Below are 21,361 nucleotides of genomic sequence, written 5' to 3'. Positions count from 1 at the left end.
CATTAGGAGAAATACCTAATGTAAATGACCAGTTGATGGGTCCAGCAAACCAACATGGCACATGCATACATATGTAACAAACCTGCACGTTGTGCACATGTACCCTAGAACTTAAAGTATAATAAATAAATGGTGCTGAGAGAACTGGCTAGCCATATGCAGAAAAACTAAAACTGGACCCCTTTCCTACACCTTATGCAAAATTTAACTCAAGATGAATTAAAAACTTAAATGTAAAACCCAAAACTACAGAAACCCTAGAAGAAAATCTAGGCAAAACCATTCAGGACATAGGCATGGACAAAGATTTCACAATGAAAATGTCAAAAGCAGCTGCAGGCCAGGCACGGTGGCTCACGCCTCTAATCCCAGCACTTTGGGAGGCCGAGGTAGGCAGATCATGAGGTCAGGAGATTGAGACCATTCCTGGCTAACATGGTGAAACACTGTCTCTACTAAAAATACAAAAAACCAGCTGGGCGTGGTGGCACACACCCGTAGTCCCAGCTGCTCGGGAGGCTGAGGCAGGAGAATCGCTTGAACCCGGGAGGCGGAGGTTGCAGTGAGCCGAGATCATGCCACTGCACCCCAGCCTGGGCAACAGAGCCAGACTCCATCTCAAATAATAATTAAAAAAAAAAAAGCAGTTGCAACAAAAGCAAAAATTGACAAATGGGATCTAATGAAACTAAAGAGCTTCTGCATAGCAAAAGAAACTATCATCAGAGTGAACAAACAACCTACAGAATGGGAAAATTTTGCAATCTATCCATCTGACAAAGGTCTAATATCTAGAATTTACAAGGAACATAAATTTACAAGAAAAAAACAACCCCACTAAGAAGTGGACAAAGGACATGAAGAGACACTTTTCAAAAGAGGACATTTATGCAGCCAACAAACATGTGGGAAAAAAAGCTAGACATCACTAATCATTGAGAAATGCAAATCAAAACCACAATGAGATACCATCTCTTGCCAGTCAGAATGGCAGTTATTAAAAAGTCAAGAAACAACAGATGCTGGCGGGGCTGTGGAGAAACAGGAAAGCTTTTCCACTGTTGGTGGGAATGCATATTGGTTCAACCACTGTGAAAAACAGTGTGATGATTCCTCAAAGATCTAGAACCAGAAATACCATTTGACCTAGCAATCTCATTACTGGGTATATACCAAAAGGAATATCAATCATTCTGTTATAAAGATACATGCAAATGTATTTCCACTGCAGCACTATTCACAATAGCAAAAACATGGAATTAGTCCAAATGCCCATCAATGATAGACTGGATAAAGAAAATGTGGCACATGTATGCCAGGAATAGCATGCAGCCATAAAAAGGAACAAGATCATGTCCTTTGCAGGGACATGGATGAAGCCGGAAGCCATTATCCTCAGCAAACTAACACAGGAACAGAAAATCAAACACCACATATTCTCACTTATAAGTGGGAGCTGAACAATGAGAACACATGGACACAGGAAGGGGAACAACACACACTGGGTAGAGCCTGTCGGGGGTTGTGGTGGGAGGGAGTGCACCAGGATAAATAACTAATGCATGTGGGGCTTAATACCTAGGTGATGGGTTGATAGGTGCAACCATGGCACACATTTGTAACAAAGCTGCACATCCTGCATATGTATCCTGGAACTTAAAACTTTAAAAATAATAAAATTTTTAAAAATAAAAAATTTCCAACAAAAATTTCACCTACCAGTTACAGAATCCACTGATGATTCTGCCCAAATAAATTATTACTATGAGAATCGCCAAAGATGATTTTCTAATTCCAACATTTTTCTACATAAGTTGGTATTATACTGTAAGGTAGAGCTTTCCAATTGAAACTTATTTATAAATTTCATGTATGTACTTGTGAATTTCAACTTACTCAATGAGTTAAATGTATTATTATTTATTCTGACATTCAAAATGTCCCAGATTTGGCCACTGGAGTTCCTTCAAGCTTGCTCCTGTGTGCTTTTGACATGGTTTTATCATTGTCTCAACATTTCATTGTTTTCTGGCACAGCAAGCTATTTCTCTAAGAGGCCCTGAACCCTTTTAGTGGAAAATGATAGTCAAAAATAGAGATGTGGACACTAGTGTGCTCACTGCTACTAGACTGTCATTGCTTCTAAGTCCTCTCAGAGATCAGAGGTAGGAAATATATGTAGGTATACACACAAATACACACACACATACATACATACATACATACATACAGCCCACTGCTGGTGCAATGACTGAAAGGATTGCATTTCTAATTCTAGTCTTAAGACCATCCAAAGAACAAGGTTTTGATGCATATACGACAGTTTTAACATAACTCCATCAAAAAATTGTAATGTTAATAGAACAAGTGAGACACAGAACAGCAAGCAAGACAATCTCTTCTACTACTAATTCACTAGTCTGAAAAAGTGTCATCCGGAAAATGCCACATATGGAACGTATAACAAGTCCTCTGCTTGTTGAAAAATAGCATCATTTAATGGAATAACCACTATAGTATGGAAATGAAAAAATACTGAAGCACTGCCAAGTAAAATTTATCATTGATTATAGGTTCTTCAAAAAGAAAAAGCCAATAGACACATAAAGCCACATATTGTATAATTTCATATATATGAAATGTGTAGATGGGGCAAATCCATAGAGACACTGAGTAGATTACTTGCTGGGACTGCAGGGAGGGAGAAATGGGGAATGACTACTAATGCATATAGGACTGCTTTTTGGGTTGACAAAAATGTTCTCAATTAGATAGTGGTTGCTATGGTTTCAATGTATCCCTTAAGATAGGTTCTTAGGAGGCAATTCAGGTTAAATTGAGGTCACAAGGGTAGATCCCTAGTGCAAAAGGACTGTGGCCTTAAAAAAGAGAAAGAAAACACACTCCCTGTTTCTCACCATATGATGCCTTCTGCCACACAGCAAGAAGGACTTCATCCTTCATGCAGCCCCTTGAAATTGGGCTTGTCAGCCTCCAGAACTATAGGAGATAAATTTCTTCACTTTATAAACTACCCACTCTCAGGTATTCTGTTCTAGCAACAGAAAATGGGCTAAGACAGTGGCGATGGTGGCAAACTTTTGAGTATACTAAAAACCATTAAATTGTACACTTTAAAAGGGTGAATTTTAGGGTATATGAATTATATCACAATAAAAATGGAGGGCTGGTAATGCAAGATTCCTTAATGGCCCACCAAACATTAACTTTTGGGGATTCTCATGTTGCTAAACTTTGGTGGCTTCTCTGTACATAAAACGAAGTACTTTTGACAGAAAACAATGTCACTTAGGTGGAAAGGTGCTTCATTATAAGGGTCAACTTGTCAAGAATATTTTTGGAAATTTCATTTTCTCATTTCATTAGATGACAGAAGCCAAGTTCAGCCTGGTTAACTTGCAGCATTTATACATTTAGGTATGCTTCGGAATTTCACTGTTAGAATTCTGTAACCTGTGGTTTTGGAATATTCAATTCAGCAAATGTGCAGTGCATGCTTTTGGGACTCTGCTAACACTGCCTCAATTTCAGCCACAGTTTTTCTGCTTGCTGGCATCTCCCAGATCTAGGCTTGTTGTGAACTATGAACCCAGTTTCCTTGAAGTTTTCATCCAGTTGTTAATTCAATGTCTGTGGGGAACCTCCTTCTTATGACAGGAAGTGAGTTTTCTTGTTTCTGTCATCGTGAGTTTGAGTTCGGCTAACCAGATAGCACAATTAACTTTTTTTCAATGTTTGCTGATCTTCAATCAACTGAAATGAAAAATCAAAGTTAAAATTTTGTTATTCAAAATTAACAAAGATAAATGACTATAAAACAAATGTAAATAATTAAACTTTCAAATGATGTTCTTTCTAAATCTATAGTATTTATACTTGTGATGTTACTAAAGCTTAAAACTGCACTTTTTTTTTTTTTTTGAGACAGAGTCTTGCTCTGTCGCCCAGGTTGGAGTGCAGTGGCACGATCTTGGCTCACTGCAACCTCCACCTCCCAGGTTCAAGCAATTCTCCTGCCTCAGCCTCCCGAGTTGCCAGTATTACAGGTGCGTGCCACCATACCTGGCTAATTTTTTGTATTTTTAGTAGAGATGGTGTTTCACCATATTAGCCAGGATAGTCTTGATCTCCTGACCTCATGATCTGCCGCCTTGGCCTCCAAAGGTGCTGGGATTACAGGCGTGAGTCACGGCACCTGGCCAAAACTGCACTTTTAAAAAAGATCAGACTACTGTCCAGAATGATGAAAGCAAAACGAGATTTATCCTAAAGCATGAAGGTCATGAAAAGGCTGAACACAGAATGATTATCAAATCCCAGATTATTAGACTTAAAATTTTCAACCTTCAAAGCTTGCAGGATATTGTTTTAAGACCAAAAAAAGTAATGCATTATTTTTTATAAAACTTATGAATTTGTTATGAATACATAGACTGAAAATTCAATTCGCTTCAATAAGAGTTTGAATAAATGTATGGATGACTGTTGGTCAGAACCAACAGAATATAAGCTGGAGATATACACCTTGAAAATACACAAGTATGTATTTTAAATAACCTTAGAAAATTAAAGAAATATTTAAACTCTATAGGATATGAATTATAGTATAATAAAACATCAAGGAGTCACTGAGAAAAATAAGGTGTCAGTGGTTGAGCATTGTGCTTTCATTCAATTCACTTCTGAATCATTGTATCTTACCAATGCCTTGCTAAATGTAAATTCTCAAGGAATTAATGAATAAATTACTATATTGATAGATAATCTTAAAAAGCAAGCAGGAAATCAGCATATATAACCTGGAATCCCACATTAGTTAAGCCTCTATTTTTGAAAAAATACTGAATTATATTATAGGTTATATAACTAAAGAGAAAAGTTGTAAACCTGAGCAGGTTGAATAAAAAACCACAAACACAATTTAAAACTTTGCAAAGGAGATTGATTAGTCAAAACTCTTATCCTTGACATCTCCCTCTCTCTCACCATCTGCAGGTACATATATAGCCATCGCCCAGTCCTGTCTATTCTATATCCTAAATATTTCCGAATGTCTAGTTTTATATCCACTGCCACCATCATCTTCTACCTCAACAATCTATTACAGTCTCCTAACTCATCTATATTCAGTACTTTCTCTATGCTACAGACAGATCCTTTAAGATATAAAATGGATCCTTCTCTTCTCCAACCTCAAATTCTTCGAGAATTCCCATCTATTTCCCTTTACTTGGTTTGTAGGACCTTGAATGTACCACTCTGATCTGTTTTTATACGTCTGTGAAAAGAAAATATCTTGGTCCCCCAAAATCACCAAAGAAAACTCAAGCTGGAAGCTGCTTAGGGCAAAGCTGCCTCTCATTCAATTCAAAGTCACTCCTCTGCTCACTGAGATAGATGGATATCTGATTTGCGTCCTTTGGAAAAGCTAATTAGAAACTCAAAAGAATGTAACCATTTGTGTCTCACCTATCTGTGACCTGGAAGCTCTCCCCACTTCTAGTCCTGCCTTTGCTTCAAGTTGTCCTGCCTTTCCAGACTGAGCCAATGTACTTCTTTCTTGTATTGATTGATGTCTCATGTCTCCCTAAATGTGTAAAACTAAGCTGTGCTGTGACCACTTTGGGCACATGTTGTCAGGACTTCCTGAAGCTGTGTCACAGGCGCGTCCTCAACCTTGGCAAAATAAACTTTCTAAATTAACTGAGACCTGTCTCAGATTTTCTGGGTTCACACTTCTGACACCAAATGTGTGGAGGTTTTCCACACCAAGCAATTCTCCAATTCTCTGGACACCAACTGGATGTCTTACAATTCAGTTCAATCCTGACAATATCCAGAATTAGCAACAGACTCTACAGGTTTAAGAGCTCAGTCCCATAAGACTGTCCTCACTTCAGATATTGGTTGCAAGTCCCATGTTGTTGCTGATACTTATGACTGACTAGCTATATATTCAAGGGTTCCCACGACCCCCCTCCTCAGGTTCTGTAATTTGCTAGAATGGCTCATAGAACTGAGAAAGGAACCTTACTTACTGTTACCAGTTTATCATAAAGAATACAACTTAGCAACAGCCAAATGCAAGAGATGCATAGGGCAAATGGCAGCAGGGGTCGGGTGGAGTTGAGGTCGGGGGTGGTGTGGTTGTGGGGAGAAAGGTTAGGACAGGGCTTCCATGCCTTCTACTGGCTTGCCACCCTCCCAGCACTGCAATGTGTTCACCAACCCAGAAGCTCTGAACTCTGTTATTTAGTGGCGTTAAAGGTTTCATTAATAGGCGTGAATAATTAAATCTCTGGACATTGCTGACTGAACTCAACCTCTAGCCCCTCTCCCCTCCCCTAGAGGTCAGGGAGTGGGGCTGAAAATTCAAACCCTATCCTTCCCTTGGTCTTTCTGGCTACCAGCCCCCATTCCAAAACTATCTAGGGACCCCCAGCCACCAGTCATCTTAGCATACAAAAGACATTCTTATCAACTGCAGAGATTGCAAGGGTTTTAGAAGCTATGTGCTAAAAACCAGGAACAAAGACCAAGTATATATTTCATTTCCCATTATATCACACTCTCAACTTAACTTCATGCAGCTCCCACTTTGTTCACTAAGCTCTAGCCTCTCTAGCTTCTCTTGAGCCCCCAATACGCCAGGCTCTCTCCCACCTGAGGAGCTGGACACATGCTGATCCCTCTGTAAGAAGCACTTTTCCCCCTACTTAGCTACAGTTACAGTTTAAATATCAGTTGCTAAAAGAGGCTTTCCCCAATCCTTCCCTCTAAAGTAGACATCCCTTGTTTTTTTCCCCTTCATAGCCCATATTCTTTATTTTCATAGCACTAATAACAGTTTGAAATTCGATATTTGTCTATTTTTTTCGATCTTTATTCTCTGTTAGACTCTGATGTTTCTTAAGGGCAGAAACCATGTCAATTTAGTTGACCATTGTTTGGCCAGTGCCTTTCACGATGCCAGGCATCCAGTAGATATTAAACTCATTGAATACATAATTTTTTATATACCTCATTTTGATATAATTTGAATTAAAATCCAATAAGTATGCCTTTGAATTTAGAATAGGGTTGAGGAGTACTGAATTTAAGTGTACAAATGGGTATCCCATAAAAAATAATGACAGCTTTTTCCACTTCCATTATGGGTAGATTAAGAATAATAAGAGCTAACATTTACTGAAAGTTTCCCATGTTTCAGGCACTTACATGTATTAATTCAATGATCCTTATGACAGCCATATGAGGTTGTTTGCAGGTGAAGGCACAAGGTTAGAGAGATTAATTAGCTTGCCCTAGACTAAACAAACATGAGAGAGCTGGGAATTTTTAACCCAAGCAATCTAGTTCAACTACTATGCCTTCTAGAATAAAAGGAAACAAGTTTAAGAGTAATATAACTACTTTAGGTTAGAAAGAAGGAAGAAGTCTCTGACTATAAATGCTGAATAAATTCCTAAAAAAAAAAAAAAAAAAAAAAAAAAAAACACCTCTCTCTCTAAAGAGCTCTAAAAATTCCACAACAGCCTCTCATTTGTAATGGAAGATATTTATAAAAGTGCACATAGTACTATTTGAAACGCTTGTTTCCCAGTGCCATAAAGAAACAGCACTTGAACATAAATTTAATTTACTCAACAAGGCCATTTTTACTTCCTGCAGAAAGGGTACACTCACCAGCAGTTTTGCCACGAGAGTACACCAAACAAAGGAGACAGGGTCATTTATAACCTGACGCGTCCACCCTACTGCTGTGTCCAGTTTCCATTGGCTGGAATGGGACCTCACATTTTGTATTTGTCCTGACTGGCTAGCAACTTAGAACTTGTTAAAAGAGGCAAAGGCAGAGGAGAACAAAGGAAGGAGGAAGTAACTTGTGGAACGCTAAGAGAGGTAAAAACACCTTCAAATAAGGAAGAGAAACAGGCTATGACCTAATGCTTGCTTGGACCAGTATAAGCATGCCAGGGCAAATATTTAGGCTAAATTGTGAGAGCTAACAACATAAAGTACATTGATTTCTTTATCACGGCTAGCAGATATTTAAGAATGTTAGCACAGGTCTTTGAATAAATTTTGCTTCTAAGAGAAGTTACTATTTATTCCTAATTAAATGGGGAGGAAAGTCTTTGAAGAGGAATCTCTACTTTATTTTCCACAGTACCAATGTTAGAAATAGTTAAAAACTGGAAACAACCTAAATGTCATTAAATGGAAAATGGAGAACAAATAAAGTATAAGGTAGAAAACAACATAGATGACTCTCAAAAACAATGTTGAACAAAGAAACAAGCTGCAGAAAAACGCTAATTTCTATAAAATTCAAAAATGATCAAAATGAAACCTTCTATTTAGAATACAAATGAAAAGTCTATGAAGAAAACCAAGAGAATAATTAACTAAAAACTTGAGACAATGGTTATCACTGGTGAGGAAAAAGAAGAATGCAATTGGGAAGGGATCTGTAGGTGGTTCAAAAGCACTGTTAATGTTCTATTTCTTAAGCTGGAGAGCAGGTACACATATTTTTTTTTCCTTTGGCCTTATATATGTTATGTGTTGTTTCACATATATCTAGCTAAAGCTATACTATGTCACCAATGCAAAAAAGAAAGATCCAGCAGAATGGGAAAGCCCAAGGAAGCAATGTCATGACAAAAAAAAGACAGGAAGGTCCAAAGATTATAAGCGCTATCCTACCTGATATTGAACACCTGGCTTTCTTCCTTCTATAGCTTAAGTGCTGGGAGCCTGTACTCAATTTCCTCACAAACATTTGCTAACTCACGTGGGCAAGGGCTCAGTGGGTCAGAGCTACCACTGACATGCAGAATCAAGTAGCCAGTTAACAGTGTGTTGATAACTATTTCCCCCCAAATTCCCCACCTACATGAAATTTGCTGTATCCTGGTAGATGGGGCTAGCAAGCATATTTTCAGTTTACTTAGAAGCCCTCAGAAAGGACTATCTGACTATATATAGCATTGAAAGTACCCCAATGGGTAGTTTTAAAACACCTTCAGACTCTCTCATATGCTTTGAACCCCGAGTACCTATATATAGTTAAAATCACAAAAGACAGCTCAAGAAAAGGGGTTAAGGATGTGGTTGAATGACTGGCTCCCTGCTTCTGTTAGTAGGGCCATTTTCACCACTTATCTCAATACTTATTCACTAAAACTACAGAAATAACTGGGTGCTGAGACTAAGATCACAACTGACATCCACAACTCTCATTTTCAAATTTGGCCTTTTTCAAAAAATGGCTAATCCCATTAACTTGATGCAAATATTTATAAATGTAAAAGTACAAAAACACCCGTGTAAACAATGTATTTGTTTTATACACTGCAATAAAATGAAATATATAACTTGGAAAAAGGGTTCTTTGCTACTTAAAAAAGGTCTGAAAACATATGTATTATCATGCATTCTCAAACTGGACAAAACACGGAGAATTTTTATGAACTTGATGGATGTTTATGTCCTTCCCCACCAAAGAATAGCCTGATTTTTCTATCCTCCCCTTAACCTTCACCTCATCAACTTTTCCCTTAGCTTTCCTACTCTAGGCTGTCGGCTCTTGTTTTCCAGTCAAACATATTAAAATAGGGGTTGTGAAAGCAAAGGAAGGGCTAAGTGACAAAATAAAGCCAAGGGATGATGAACTTGGGATAGGTATTACCTGCCCTAGGGATTAACCACAGGGATACATCTAGGTAGATGATCATTATCATGTTTACAGGGGAGAAATTGAAGTGTATATATTATATGTAGGAAAAACAGAATGCCAAGTACACTAGAGATGGGAATTAAATGTTTCTCATATTTCATATTTTTGACAAATACTTTTAGTTTATTCATATATTGTATTTTATTTGCCATATGCTAGTCATGAAGTTTAATTCAGTTTTCATTTTCTGAGGTGTATAATATAGTAGGTTGGAGCATAAACTCTGAAGTTAGACACACTGTGTTCAAATCCTTGCTCTGCCACTTACACTTTATGAAACTTTGGGTAAATTTTTTTTTTCTTTTTTTTTTTGAGGTGGAGTCTCATTCTGTCACCCAGGCTGGAGTGCAGTGGCGCGATCTCAGCTCACTGCAACCTCCGCCTCTTGGTTCAAGCGATTCTCCTGCCTTAGCCTCCTGAATAGCTGGGACTACAGGTACGTGCCACTAGGTCCAGCTAATTTTTGGTATTTTTTTTTTCAGTAGAGACAGGGTTTCACCGTGTTAGCCAGTATGGTCTCGATCTCCTGACCTCATGATTTGCCTGCCTCGGCCTCCCAAAGTGCTGGGATTACAGGCATAAGCCACCGCGCCCGGTCAGGGTAAATTATTTAACATTACCATGTGTCACTTACCTCGTGTGTAAAATAAATCAGTGTACTATATTTACATATGCCACAAACCTCACAGAAGAATGTTATAATTTTTAAACGTAGTCATTTTTTAATTGAGAGAAATAAATATATTTACCCATATACTTACCATTTCTGGAGTTCTCCATTCCTCAGATCCAAGTTTCCATCTGGTATCATTTCCTTTCAGCCTGAAGAATTTCCTTTAGCATTTCTTGCAGTGAAGGTCTGCTGGCAACAAAACCTCATTTTTGTTTATTCAGTGATACTCCCTCTTTCTAAGTATAGACTTCCTTTCAGTTTATGCCTGCTATGGTCACTCTCCAGTGCCTTCAGAGAGTTGTGGGTTTTCTGTATTTTGTCCAGAATTTATCATGGTTTTCTGTAAAAGGATTAGTTCAATATGACCTACTCCACCATTACTAGAAGTGGCTCGTATTTTAAGATGCCAGAAAAGTTTTAAATATTCAAACATTCTTGGACACAAGACCATCAGGTGAAAGATGAACTACAATGCTTCAACATGATATATTCATAGTTATTCGTATCATACCATAAGTTAATTCATGTAGTCTACTGGGTTATAATTCAGCAACCTAATTATTTCAGCACTGTTTCTATTTTTCCCACATATATTTTATATATATTTTACTCTCTCCCATGTAAACTGGATAATGATCATCTGCCCAGACACATAATCATGTACTTGGTTTTTTCTCCTTCTCGCTTTGTTTAAAACAACAGAAACCAACTCCAGTAAACTTTAACAGAAAGGAAAATTACTGCAAAGAAATCAGGCAAATCACAGAAGCAGTGGACGTATAGATAATCAGACTCCAGAGGAAACCAAAGGAGGCAAGGAATGGCAAAAATCCTATATTGTGTATTCCAGTCCCATATCCCTTAACCCACTGAATACTTTTCCTCACTCCCTACCACCATACTGCTAGACTCACAACTATTCCACAGCTACTTCATCTAATCTAACTAATCTAACACCAATTGTTTCCTTAAGAGTAAGCTCTCTGGGCAGAACTATCTGATTGGCTCAGTCTAACTGCCAGGAGTAGATAGGTAGAAACTACCTTATCATGTGTAGTATTTGCCCCAGATAAAAAGGGTATCCAGCTGTAAGTTATTTCTAATATGTTGTTATTAATTATAAATTGGACAGTAGGCGCGGCATGGTGGCTCATGCCTATAATCCCAGGACTTTGGGAGGCCAAGGTGGGCGGATCACCTGAGGTCAGGAGCTTGAGACCAGCCTGGTCAACATGGCAAAACCCCATCTCTACTAAAAATACAAAAATTAGCCGGGCATGGTGGCGGGCGCCTGTAATCCCAGCTACTCAGGAGGCTGAGGCAGGAGAATCGCTTGAACCTGGGAGGTGGAGGTTGCAGTGAGCCCAGATTGCACCACCGTACTCCAGCTGGGTGACAGAGTGAGACTCTGTCTCAAAAAAAAAAAAAAAAAAAAAAAAAGTTGGACAGCATAAATCACTAGCAAGAGAGTAAAGAGGGCAAAATCATGCAATATGAGAAATTTGTAAAAATAACTTGTCATGCTTGTTTTTTCCTTGGTTCAATGCTTCTAATTATTTTGGAGTGAAAAGTTATGCCCAACTTAAAATCTGATATACAAAGTTCTCATTTTTAAAACACATAAGGCAAGAAATAACTTTAGTTAGAAGAGGATTTCTGCTCTTCAAAAGTATTCATTGGCCAGGCATAGTGGCTCACACCTATAATCCCAGCACTTTTGGAGGCCAAGGCAGGAGGATTGACTGGGGCCAAGAGTCTGAGAGCAGCCCGGGCAAAATAGCAAGACCCTGTCTCTTAAAAAAAATAATTTTTTAATTGGCTGGTGGCATGTGCCTGTACTCCTAGCTACTCAAGAGACTGAGACCAGGATCACTTGAGCCCAGGAAGTAGAGGCTGCAGTGAGCCATGATCATGCCACTGAACTTTAGCCTGAGCAACAGAGCAAGACCTGCCTCAAAAAAAAAAAAAAAAAGGAAAAAAAGAAAAAGGATTCGTTGCTGGATTCCTTTATATAACTGGCTCCCTCATTGCAACTTGTTGTGGGAAGTCAGGGACCCTGAACGGAGGGATCGGCTGAAGCCATGGCAGAAGAATGTGGATTGTGAAGATTTCATGGACATTTATTAGTTCCCCAAATTAATACTTTAATAATTTCTTATGCCTGTCTTTACTGCAATCTCTGACCATAAATTGTGAAGATTTCATGGACACTTATCACTTCCCCAATCAATACCCTTGTGATTTCCTATGCCTGTTTTTACTTTAATCTCTTAATCCCATCATCTTCGTAAGCTGAGGAGGATGTATGCCGCCTCAGGACCCTGTGATGATTGCGTTAACTGCACAAATTGTTTGTAGAGCATGTGTGTTTGAACAATATGAAATCTGGGCACCTTGAAAAAAGAACAGGATAACAGCAATGTTCAGGGAACAAGAGAGATAACCTTAAACTCTGACCGCCAGTGAGCCAGGTGGAACAGAGCCATATTCCTCTTCTTTCAAAAGCAAATGGGAGAAATACCGCTGAATTCTTTTTCTCAGCAAGGAACATTCCTGAGAAAGAGAATGCGTCCCTGAGGGTAGGCCTCTAAAATGGCCGCTTCAGGGGGCAGCCGTCTTTTATGGTCAAAGCAGTAGGGATAAAATAAGCCCCAGTCTCCCGTAGCACTCCCAGGCTTATTAGGACGAGGAAATTCTCGCCTAATAAATTTTGGTCAGACTGGTTGTCTGCTCTTAAACCCTGTCTCCTGATAAGATGTTATCAATGACAATGTGTGCCCAAAACTTCATTAGCAATTTTAATTTCACCCTGGTCCTGTGGTCCTGTGATCTTACCCTGCCTCCATTTGCCTTGTGATATTCTATTACCTTGTGCAGCACGTGATGTCTGTGACCCACACCCTATTCATACACTCCCTCCCCTTTTGAAAATCACTAATAAAAACCTGCTGGTTTTACAGCTCAGGGGGCATCATGGAAGCTGCCGACATGTGATGTCTCCCCCGGACACCCAGCTTTAACATTTCTCTCTTTTGTACTCTGTCCCTTTATTTCTCAGACTGGCCGACACTTAGGGAAGATAGAAAAGAACCTACGTGAAATATCGGGGGTGAATTTTACCCGATATCTGGCTGAATTTCCCCCGATAGCAACTGAAATAAGATTAGATTTAGAAAATCCCTATTTTCTTCTACTTTCTGAATCAGGACACAGTTTTTAACCAATCAATTTGTGCTTTTATACCAAGAACATCATTTTATTCATTTATAGATTCATGCATTTTAAGGTGCCTACCCTCACAGAATTTCCATCTTGGGTAGACATGAATAACTTAAAAACATGGGTAGACATGAATCAATTACTCTACTGAAGCTACTAAAATCAAGCTAATATGAAGTACCAGGGGTACCAGTATTGAACAATAAGAAAAAAAAATGTAAAAGACTGAAATTCAGTGAGTGTTTTGGCTAGCTTGTCCATTTGTCTGTCATTAACTAGGCCATGCTACAACTCAGTAGAGAGAAAAGTTGTAGAAAACTGATAATAATACAAACAATTCCTGTCCATAGAAATGCAAATTATGTCCTGTAAAATGGAACTGATTATTGCTCAGTGGATATTCATCAGTTTTGCCAGTTTTGCATTCAATATGTGGTACTTCAACTGGCAATAATATCATTATTGAGTTAAATATAATCTTTGACAAATTATCATTTTATATTTTTTTGAGAATCATGATCATATTCACTTTTTAACCTTATCCTTTAAAAATGGTCTGCTTGGTAGAGGGTTAAAATAGAAAGACAACATACATATCTGTCATCAATAATTCTGTAATGCAACCTTGAAAAACATGGCAAAGGAGGGCTGCCTAGGGGACAACTACCATAACAAAACAGACTTGGGATCAATACAATGATTATTTCTCTATGTTACATAATAGAAATAGTCTAGAAATGTATTGTTCTCTACTATAGATAGTATGTCTCTCTATACATAATACATATTATATACACATATATAGTATGTATATATAGTATGTACATATATACACAGTATATATGGTATATACGGTATATACAGTATATATGGTATATACAGTATATATACAGTATATAGTATATACAGTATATATACAGTATATATAGTATATACAGTATATATACAGTATGTATAGTATATACAGTATATATACAGTATATATACTGTATATATAGTATATAGTATATATAGTATATACTATATATACTATATATAGTATATACTATATATACTATATATACAGTATATACAGTATATACTATATATACAGTATATACAGTATATACTGTATATACTGTATATATAGTATATACTGTATATACTGTATATATAGTATATACTGTATATACTGTATATATAGTATATACTGTATATATACTATATAACTAAAGATCTTATTTACTATAGTATATATACGGTATACTACCAAAGGTATTTACTATACAGTATATATACTGTATACTACTAAATATATCTTATTTACTATACAGTATACTGTATACTACTAAAAATGTCTTATTTACTATACGACACAGAGACACATATAAAGTATACAGCATTCAGTATATACAAACACATGTGTGCGTATGTATATAATAGACAATATAGAAAATAACTGTGCCAATATTTAAATGGGAGATAATTTATATTATTTAGAATATGAATCCAGTAAATAACATGAATCCTAGACTAACTCTGGCATTTTAACTCTTCATCTAGTTGTAAACTATTTTAATACAATGAAAGCACAATTCATAATTTGGCATTAAGAGTTTATTTCCTTTTTACAGGCACACAGTTAAGTAATTTTATTTTTTCAATTAGACACAGTATAGAGACAGGACAAACCAAAGTGTTTTTCCTACCCTCACACACCACTCAACACATTTCTCATACCAGATGTATGTGCATTTCTCTGCACACTATAAGCAATTCTCTAGCAGATACCAAATGCGTTGTCCTATAATTTAAGTCAATTCTGACATTATCTACCTAGAGATAACATCGGATCCCACAGGTAACGACTCAGTCCCACAAGACTGTCCCCCACCCTCCACTTCTGATGTCAATCACAAACCCCATGTTGTGACCTGCGCATCTGACCAACTGGCTATATATCAGGGTTCCCACGAACCCCTTTTTGGGTTCAATTAATTTGCTAGTGTGGCTCCCAGAACTCAGAGAAACACTTTACTTATACTTATCCATTTATCATAAAGGTTACTACAAAGGATACAGATGAACAGCCAGATGGAAGAAATGCATAAGGCAAGGCATGTGGGAAGGGGCACAGAGTGCCATGTCCTCTTTGGGCATGCCACTCTGCAGGCACCGCCAGCTGTTCAACTATCCAGAAGCTCTCTGAACCCTGTCCTTTTGGGGTTTTATGGAGGTTTCTTTATGTAGGCATGATTGATTAGATCAATAGTCATGACAGAATCTATCCAACCTTCAGCTTCTAGAGGTTGTGGGGTTCAGCTGAAAGAGCCAACCCTCTAATCACAGTTGGCTCCTCTGGCAACCAGCCCCCCAATCCTGAGGCTATCCAGGACTCTCCAGCTACCAGTCATCTCACTAGCATACAAAAAACACTTATCACTTTAGACATTCCAAGGGTTTGGGTTGTTGTGTACCAGGAACCAGGGGCAGAGACCAAATATATACTTCTAATTATATCATAAATGATATATAAATATCCATCATTAACAGGTTTCTCACAGGCATCTTAATAATAAAATCAGATTTTCATAGCCAGAAAAGACCATGTTCTTTTGAAGTCTTCACTATAAGGTAGTTCCACAATGCAGTTTCAAACATTCTGAATGTAATTTCAAATAACAGTAATAAAAATGCTTTTTAAAGATCCCTTTGCAATCAAGAAGTTCTAGTCAATATGGTAACTTAATTCATTTTAGATGCATATTTCAACTTTTTATATTTAATCTGACCTAAAGTGTAATTTCCAAAGTGATATTTCCTGAAGCCAAAACCCAGACTTCATGTCTCTAGAGTAATCTTGCCTTATATTAGTAAGTCTATATCCCTTCCCAAAGTAGTTCTGGCTGGCCTGGGCTTGTTGTAAATAATTGGTTCAGTCAGACAGCTTTTTAACTGTCAACACCCTTAACAATTCACACAATGTACATGGAAAGTATTGTACCTTAAATTAAAGATATGTTTCCTCTAAATAAATTTTATTGTTTGGGAGAGTTTGCTGAATGGAAATGAAACAGCTTTATGTTCTCTAGAAAAGAAGTGAAAAGACATCTCATCTCATTTTTCCCTTCCTTTATCCCATTTCAAGCATGACCCAGAAATTAAATATTTTATGTAGACAGAAAAAGTAACATATCATTAAAGGATGCAAACCTGCAAAATCTAATAGTCATGTAAGCCTGTGAGATTGCCAAAAACTGTTCTACATTTTTAATATCTGAAAATAATCAAATAATTTTATGTCAAATACAAATTTTCCAAGCTCCCTGGTATATCCCCTCTAAAATTTTAAACAAATATACTTGATATGAAAAATAGCAGTTTATCCAAATATCAAATATTATACTGAATATTTGAACAGCAAACACAAACAGTCCTAATCCCAATCATAGACTATGTTGTGAAATGTTAATGTATTTAAATTTTTTAATTATACATGGAATTAACTTAAATACTGCACTTTAAACAATTAGTTATTAATATTTCATTCATATTAAATAACAAGAACACATGAACAAGTGATACCCAACACAGGAAATCTTCAAAGGTAAATTATACATTGTGGGAAGTCTAGTTTTGGCTTCTGGAAAATGTTAACTGCAAACAATCTACACAGATGTTCACAGAAATACTGAATAGCTCTTTTAAGGAAATACTAAATGATGCGGTAATAACGGAAAAGTTAAAAAAATACACTGTGTTATATTTATATCTCTTAATCAGGCCAAATTAATAAGGCAGACTCAATTAACAGTCATGGTTTCATAACAATTTTAGTGAATAATACAAGGTATCAAATTACTGGAAATCCTTGTCCCAGTTTTATACCAATTTTCAGCATTATCATTATTTAAAATAAATTTAAATAAATCTCACCATATTAGTATCCCGAAAATAACTCAAAAAGTAAACCACTTAGCTTATATTACCTACAGACAGAGCACAGCTCTGAGTAGGACTCTGTCTTTAGGATGAAGAACAGGATGCAAATCCATATTGCCAATTATATCTATAGTAGCAACTTATGAAAACTGCACTTTCCACCAACCCTACCACAAGGGGAGCCACAAGATATTCCATGAAAAGAAATATGTGTTCTAAACATCATGATTCCTCTCCAACTGTGCCCTCACCTGAGTGGACTGGGAATGGGCACCTGACATAGCCTGGAGGTTGGTAAGTAAAACGGGAAACTTAGGAGGGGAAGCTCTGCCAAAACAACAGCAGCGATGAACTCCCAGGCCAATCTACCTCTGTCTCTCTAAGGAACTATGGACACCCAGATAATTAAGAGCAAGAAGAAAAGCAGAAAGATTTTAAAAGTTAAGTTAGGTTATTGATAAAACACTAGAATTAAGATCTGTGGACTGATGAAGCTAGGACAGGTAACACAGAACCCATAACATTTTGAGATTCTAGAATGGCCTATCGATTCTATTCTCCATGAGATTCACTTATTCTTAATGAGGCTCAAATAATGGCCCTATTTGTTCCTATTTAGGAGAGGAGAGAATAGGATTGGAATCTCACAGTTTGGCTTTCCCTGGGTTCCCCTGAGGTCTTCCTAAGTGGCCAAGATTTGTCTCTTCTTATTATCATGCATATCCTTACACTATAGCATCCTATGACAAAGCACCTGAGGTGGTCTCTGTTCCTTACGTTCTCCAGAAAATAATTGAAAGGGCATCTTATATCACTTTTCACTAAAAGTGCTAAATAGAAGATCATGTGTACTTTAAACATAAGTCTTCTCCAACTGTGCCCCACACATAAACCTGAATGGACTAGGAATGGGCACCTCACACAGTCTGGAGGCCAGTAAATAAGTGTTAAATAAAAGATGCTAAATCAAAGATCATCTGTCTTGATGTTTAGCTCATTTCCTCTTATTAAGTCATGCCAAATTAGAAAAAAGTCATCAACTGGTTGGGCACAGTGGTTCATGCCTGTAATCCCAGCACTTCGGGAGGCCAAGGTGGGTGGATCACTGGAGGTCAGGAGTTTGAGACCAGCCTGGCCAACATGGTGAAACCCTATCCCTACTAAAAGTACAAAACATAGCTGGGTGTGGTGGCACACACCTGTAATCCCAGCTACTCAGGAGGCTGAGGCAGGAGAATCACTTGAACCCAGGAGGCAGAGGTTGTGGTGAGTCAACATCACTCCATTGCACTCCAGCCTGGGCAACAGAGCTAGACTCCATCTCAAAAAAAAGAAAAAGAAAAAGAAAAAATCATCAACAATCACTTAAAGAAAAACAAAGCCTTTCGTACTAATGCAATCCACTGAATAAAATGAGAAGTCATGAATCCAAATGGAGTAGATAGACTAGATAGGTAGGTAGGCAGGTAGGTAGATACACAGATAGATAGACAGACAGACAGACAAGATAGATAATGCTAGTTTGGATGTCTACACCAAATCTCATGTTGAAATTTGATGCTACTGTAATAGTATTAAAAGGTGGGGACTTTAAGAGGTGATTAGGTCATGAGGGTTCTGTCCTCATAAACTGGTTAATGTTGCTATCAGGAGAATGGGTTAATTATTGTGGGAGCGGGCTCCTGATATGTTCAGCCCCCTTCCTCTCTGTCTCTCACACTTGCTTGCCATGTGGTGACTTCTGCCATGAGATGACCCTCACCAGAAGCCAATGCCACACTCTTGGACTTCCAAGCCTCCAGGACTATGAGCCAAATAAACTTCTATTCTTTATAAATCACTCAGTCTGTAGTATTTGTTATACGTAGGAGCAGCAAACAAAGGCAGATGAGAAGGAAAAACTCAAACTTACAGTAGAATGCCATTTACTAAGTGGTGAAAAAATGACAGACTTTGAAAATCATTTTACAACCATAGTAATAATTGATTCAGGCAAAAATAATCAATAAGTGCTAAAACTATGAGTAAAAGTTTGGTGAGAAACAGGATATTAATGTAGTCTCAACGTATGTCCTCACTGATTATTAATTATAGGGGGAAGAAATAGTAATTTTATAGTAAAGAAATCTGGTGAATACCTTAACCAAATGATTAAAATCAACATCATAAATAATAAGACATACTGATTTAATGCCCTGATAAGGCCACAACATCACCTATGTAATCTTCCTCCCAAAAATGCAAGCCTGAATTTAACCACAAAAAAACATCAAACAAACCCAAATTGAGGGATGGTCTCCAAAAAACTAGCCTATACTCTTCAGAAATGTCAATGTCATGAAAGACAAAGAGGGCCGATAAACTGTTCCAGATTACAGGAGATTAAAGAGATATGACATCTAAATTAAATGCACAATCCTGTATGAGGGGAAAAACATTATGGGACATTACTGAGACAACTGGCAGCATGTCAACAGGAGAGTATATTAGATACTTGTACACATCAATGTTAAGTTTCTTAACTGTATAATGGTTAAGCAAAAGAATGCCTTGTTCTTGGAATATATTCACTGAAGAATATAGGAATATAAAAGGACACATTGTCTGCAAGTTACTCTCGAATGATTCAGAAAAAATCAAGGGGATAGTGTGGTGGGAACATGTGATAAAGCAAATGTGACAACATGTTTAAAAGGTAAATCTAACTGAGGGGGCCTTAGAAGTTCTTTTTACTATTCTTACAACTCTTCAGTAAATTTGAAATTATTTCAAAATAAAAGACTAAAAAAAATAGCTGAGCTTGTAAGAGAGAGCACTTCTCTTCACCAAAAAGTAGGAACTAAAAACCAACGTAGAAGGCATACAAAGCTGTGTTAGAGCTTAGTTCCATAAGACATATTTCCATATGTCTTTGTGTGAGAGAACGTACAGTGCAAGGAAGGGGAAACCAGGAGTAGCCCGGCAAACTTGAGTTGAGCAGACAGAACTGAAAAACTGGAGAAGACAAGGTAGTTAGTTCCCTGGAGAGGGAGAATCATACAGAGAGAACTCCAGAGAATTTCAGAGGGTTCCGCTTGAGAATTCAGCTGAGTACTGACAGCACATGCATATGATCAAACCATGAGGCTGGAGAAAGAGCAACTAGAAATGATTACAGATAACAGTGCTTGGCACTCATATCGGGCTGGGAATAGTGCCTGTTCTCAACAGCCCGACAGAAAAACTTTGTGATTCACAGTCATTGGGTAGAGTACGCAGAAAAGTCTTGGCTCAGGAGTAGGAAATTATTACCCCTAGTAGCTGAGCAATACTCAAATCCTGACTAATATTTAATAAATCTTAAAAGCAAGTTTTGAAAGAATTAAACTAATTTCAAATAATTTAATTGCATCACAGAATAAAGCTCAAAGTTATTTATAGAAAGATAAAATCATTCAGGCTGGGCATGGTGGCTCAGGCCTATAATCCCAGCACTTTGGGAGGCTGAGACGGGTGGATCGTTTGAGTCCTAGAGTTTGAGACCAGCCTTGGAAACATGGCAAAACCCTGTATCTGCAAAAAACTACAAGAAATTAGCCAGGTATGGCGGTGCACACCTGTAGTCCCAGCTATTTGAGAGCTGAGGATGGAGGATTGCTTGAGCCTAGGAGGTTGAGGCTGCACTGGCCACTAGCTCTAGCCTGGGCAATAGAGCAAAACCCTATCTTAAAAAAAAAAAAAAGAAATGTAATATTCGCAATCTGACATTTAATAAAAAAAATTACCAGACTTCCAAAGAAGCATAA

At 37.5% G+C, this 21,361-nt stretch overlaps 1 protein-coding gene across 22 annotated transcripts in view; it reads right to left on the bottom strand.

The window, feature by feature from the left end:
* WDPCP (WD repeat containing planar cell polarity effector) overlaps window positions 1-21,361 on the bottom strand; it is a 729,520-nt gene that overhangs the window by 454,223 nt on the left and 253,936 nt on the right. For 2 of the 22 annotated variants that reach the window (XM_016948623.4, XM_024354392.3), the window contains exon 2: window positions 10,525-10,622. The exons of the other annotated variants lie outside the window; for them this stretch is intronic. In XM_016948623.4, the coding sequence (XP_016804112.3) occupies window positions 10,525-10,527 (3 nt within the window). In that variant the 5' untranslated portion in view covers window positions 10,528-10,622. The remainder of the gene's footprint in view (window positions 1-10,524; window positions 10,623-21,361) is intronic. 22 annotated transcript variants of the gene reach the window in all.

The sequence above is a fragment of the Pan troglodytes genome, chromosome 12 (assembly GCF_028858775.2).
Source record: "Pan troglodytes isolate AG18354 chromosome 12, NHGRI_mPanTro3-v2.0_pri, whole genome shotgun sequence".
Classification (NCBI taxonomy): Eukaryota; Metazoa; Chordata; class Mammalia; order Primates; family Hominidae; genus Pan; species Pan troglodytes.
Note: the sequence above shows the minus strand (reverse complement) of the source record. Positions and strands in the feature narration are given on the sequence as shown.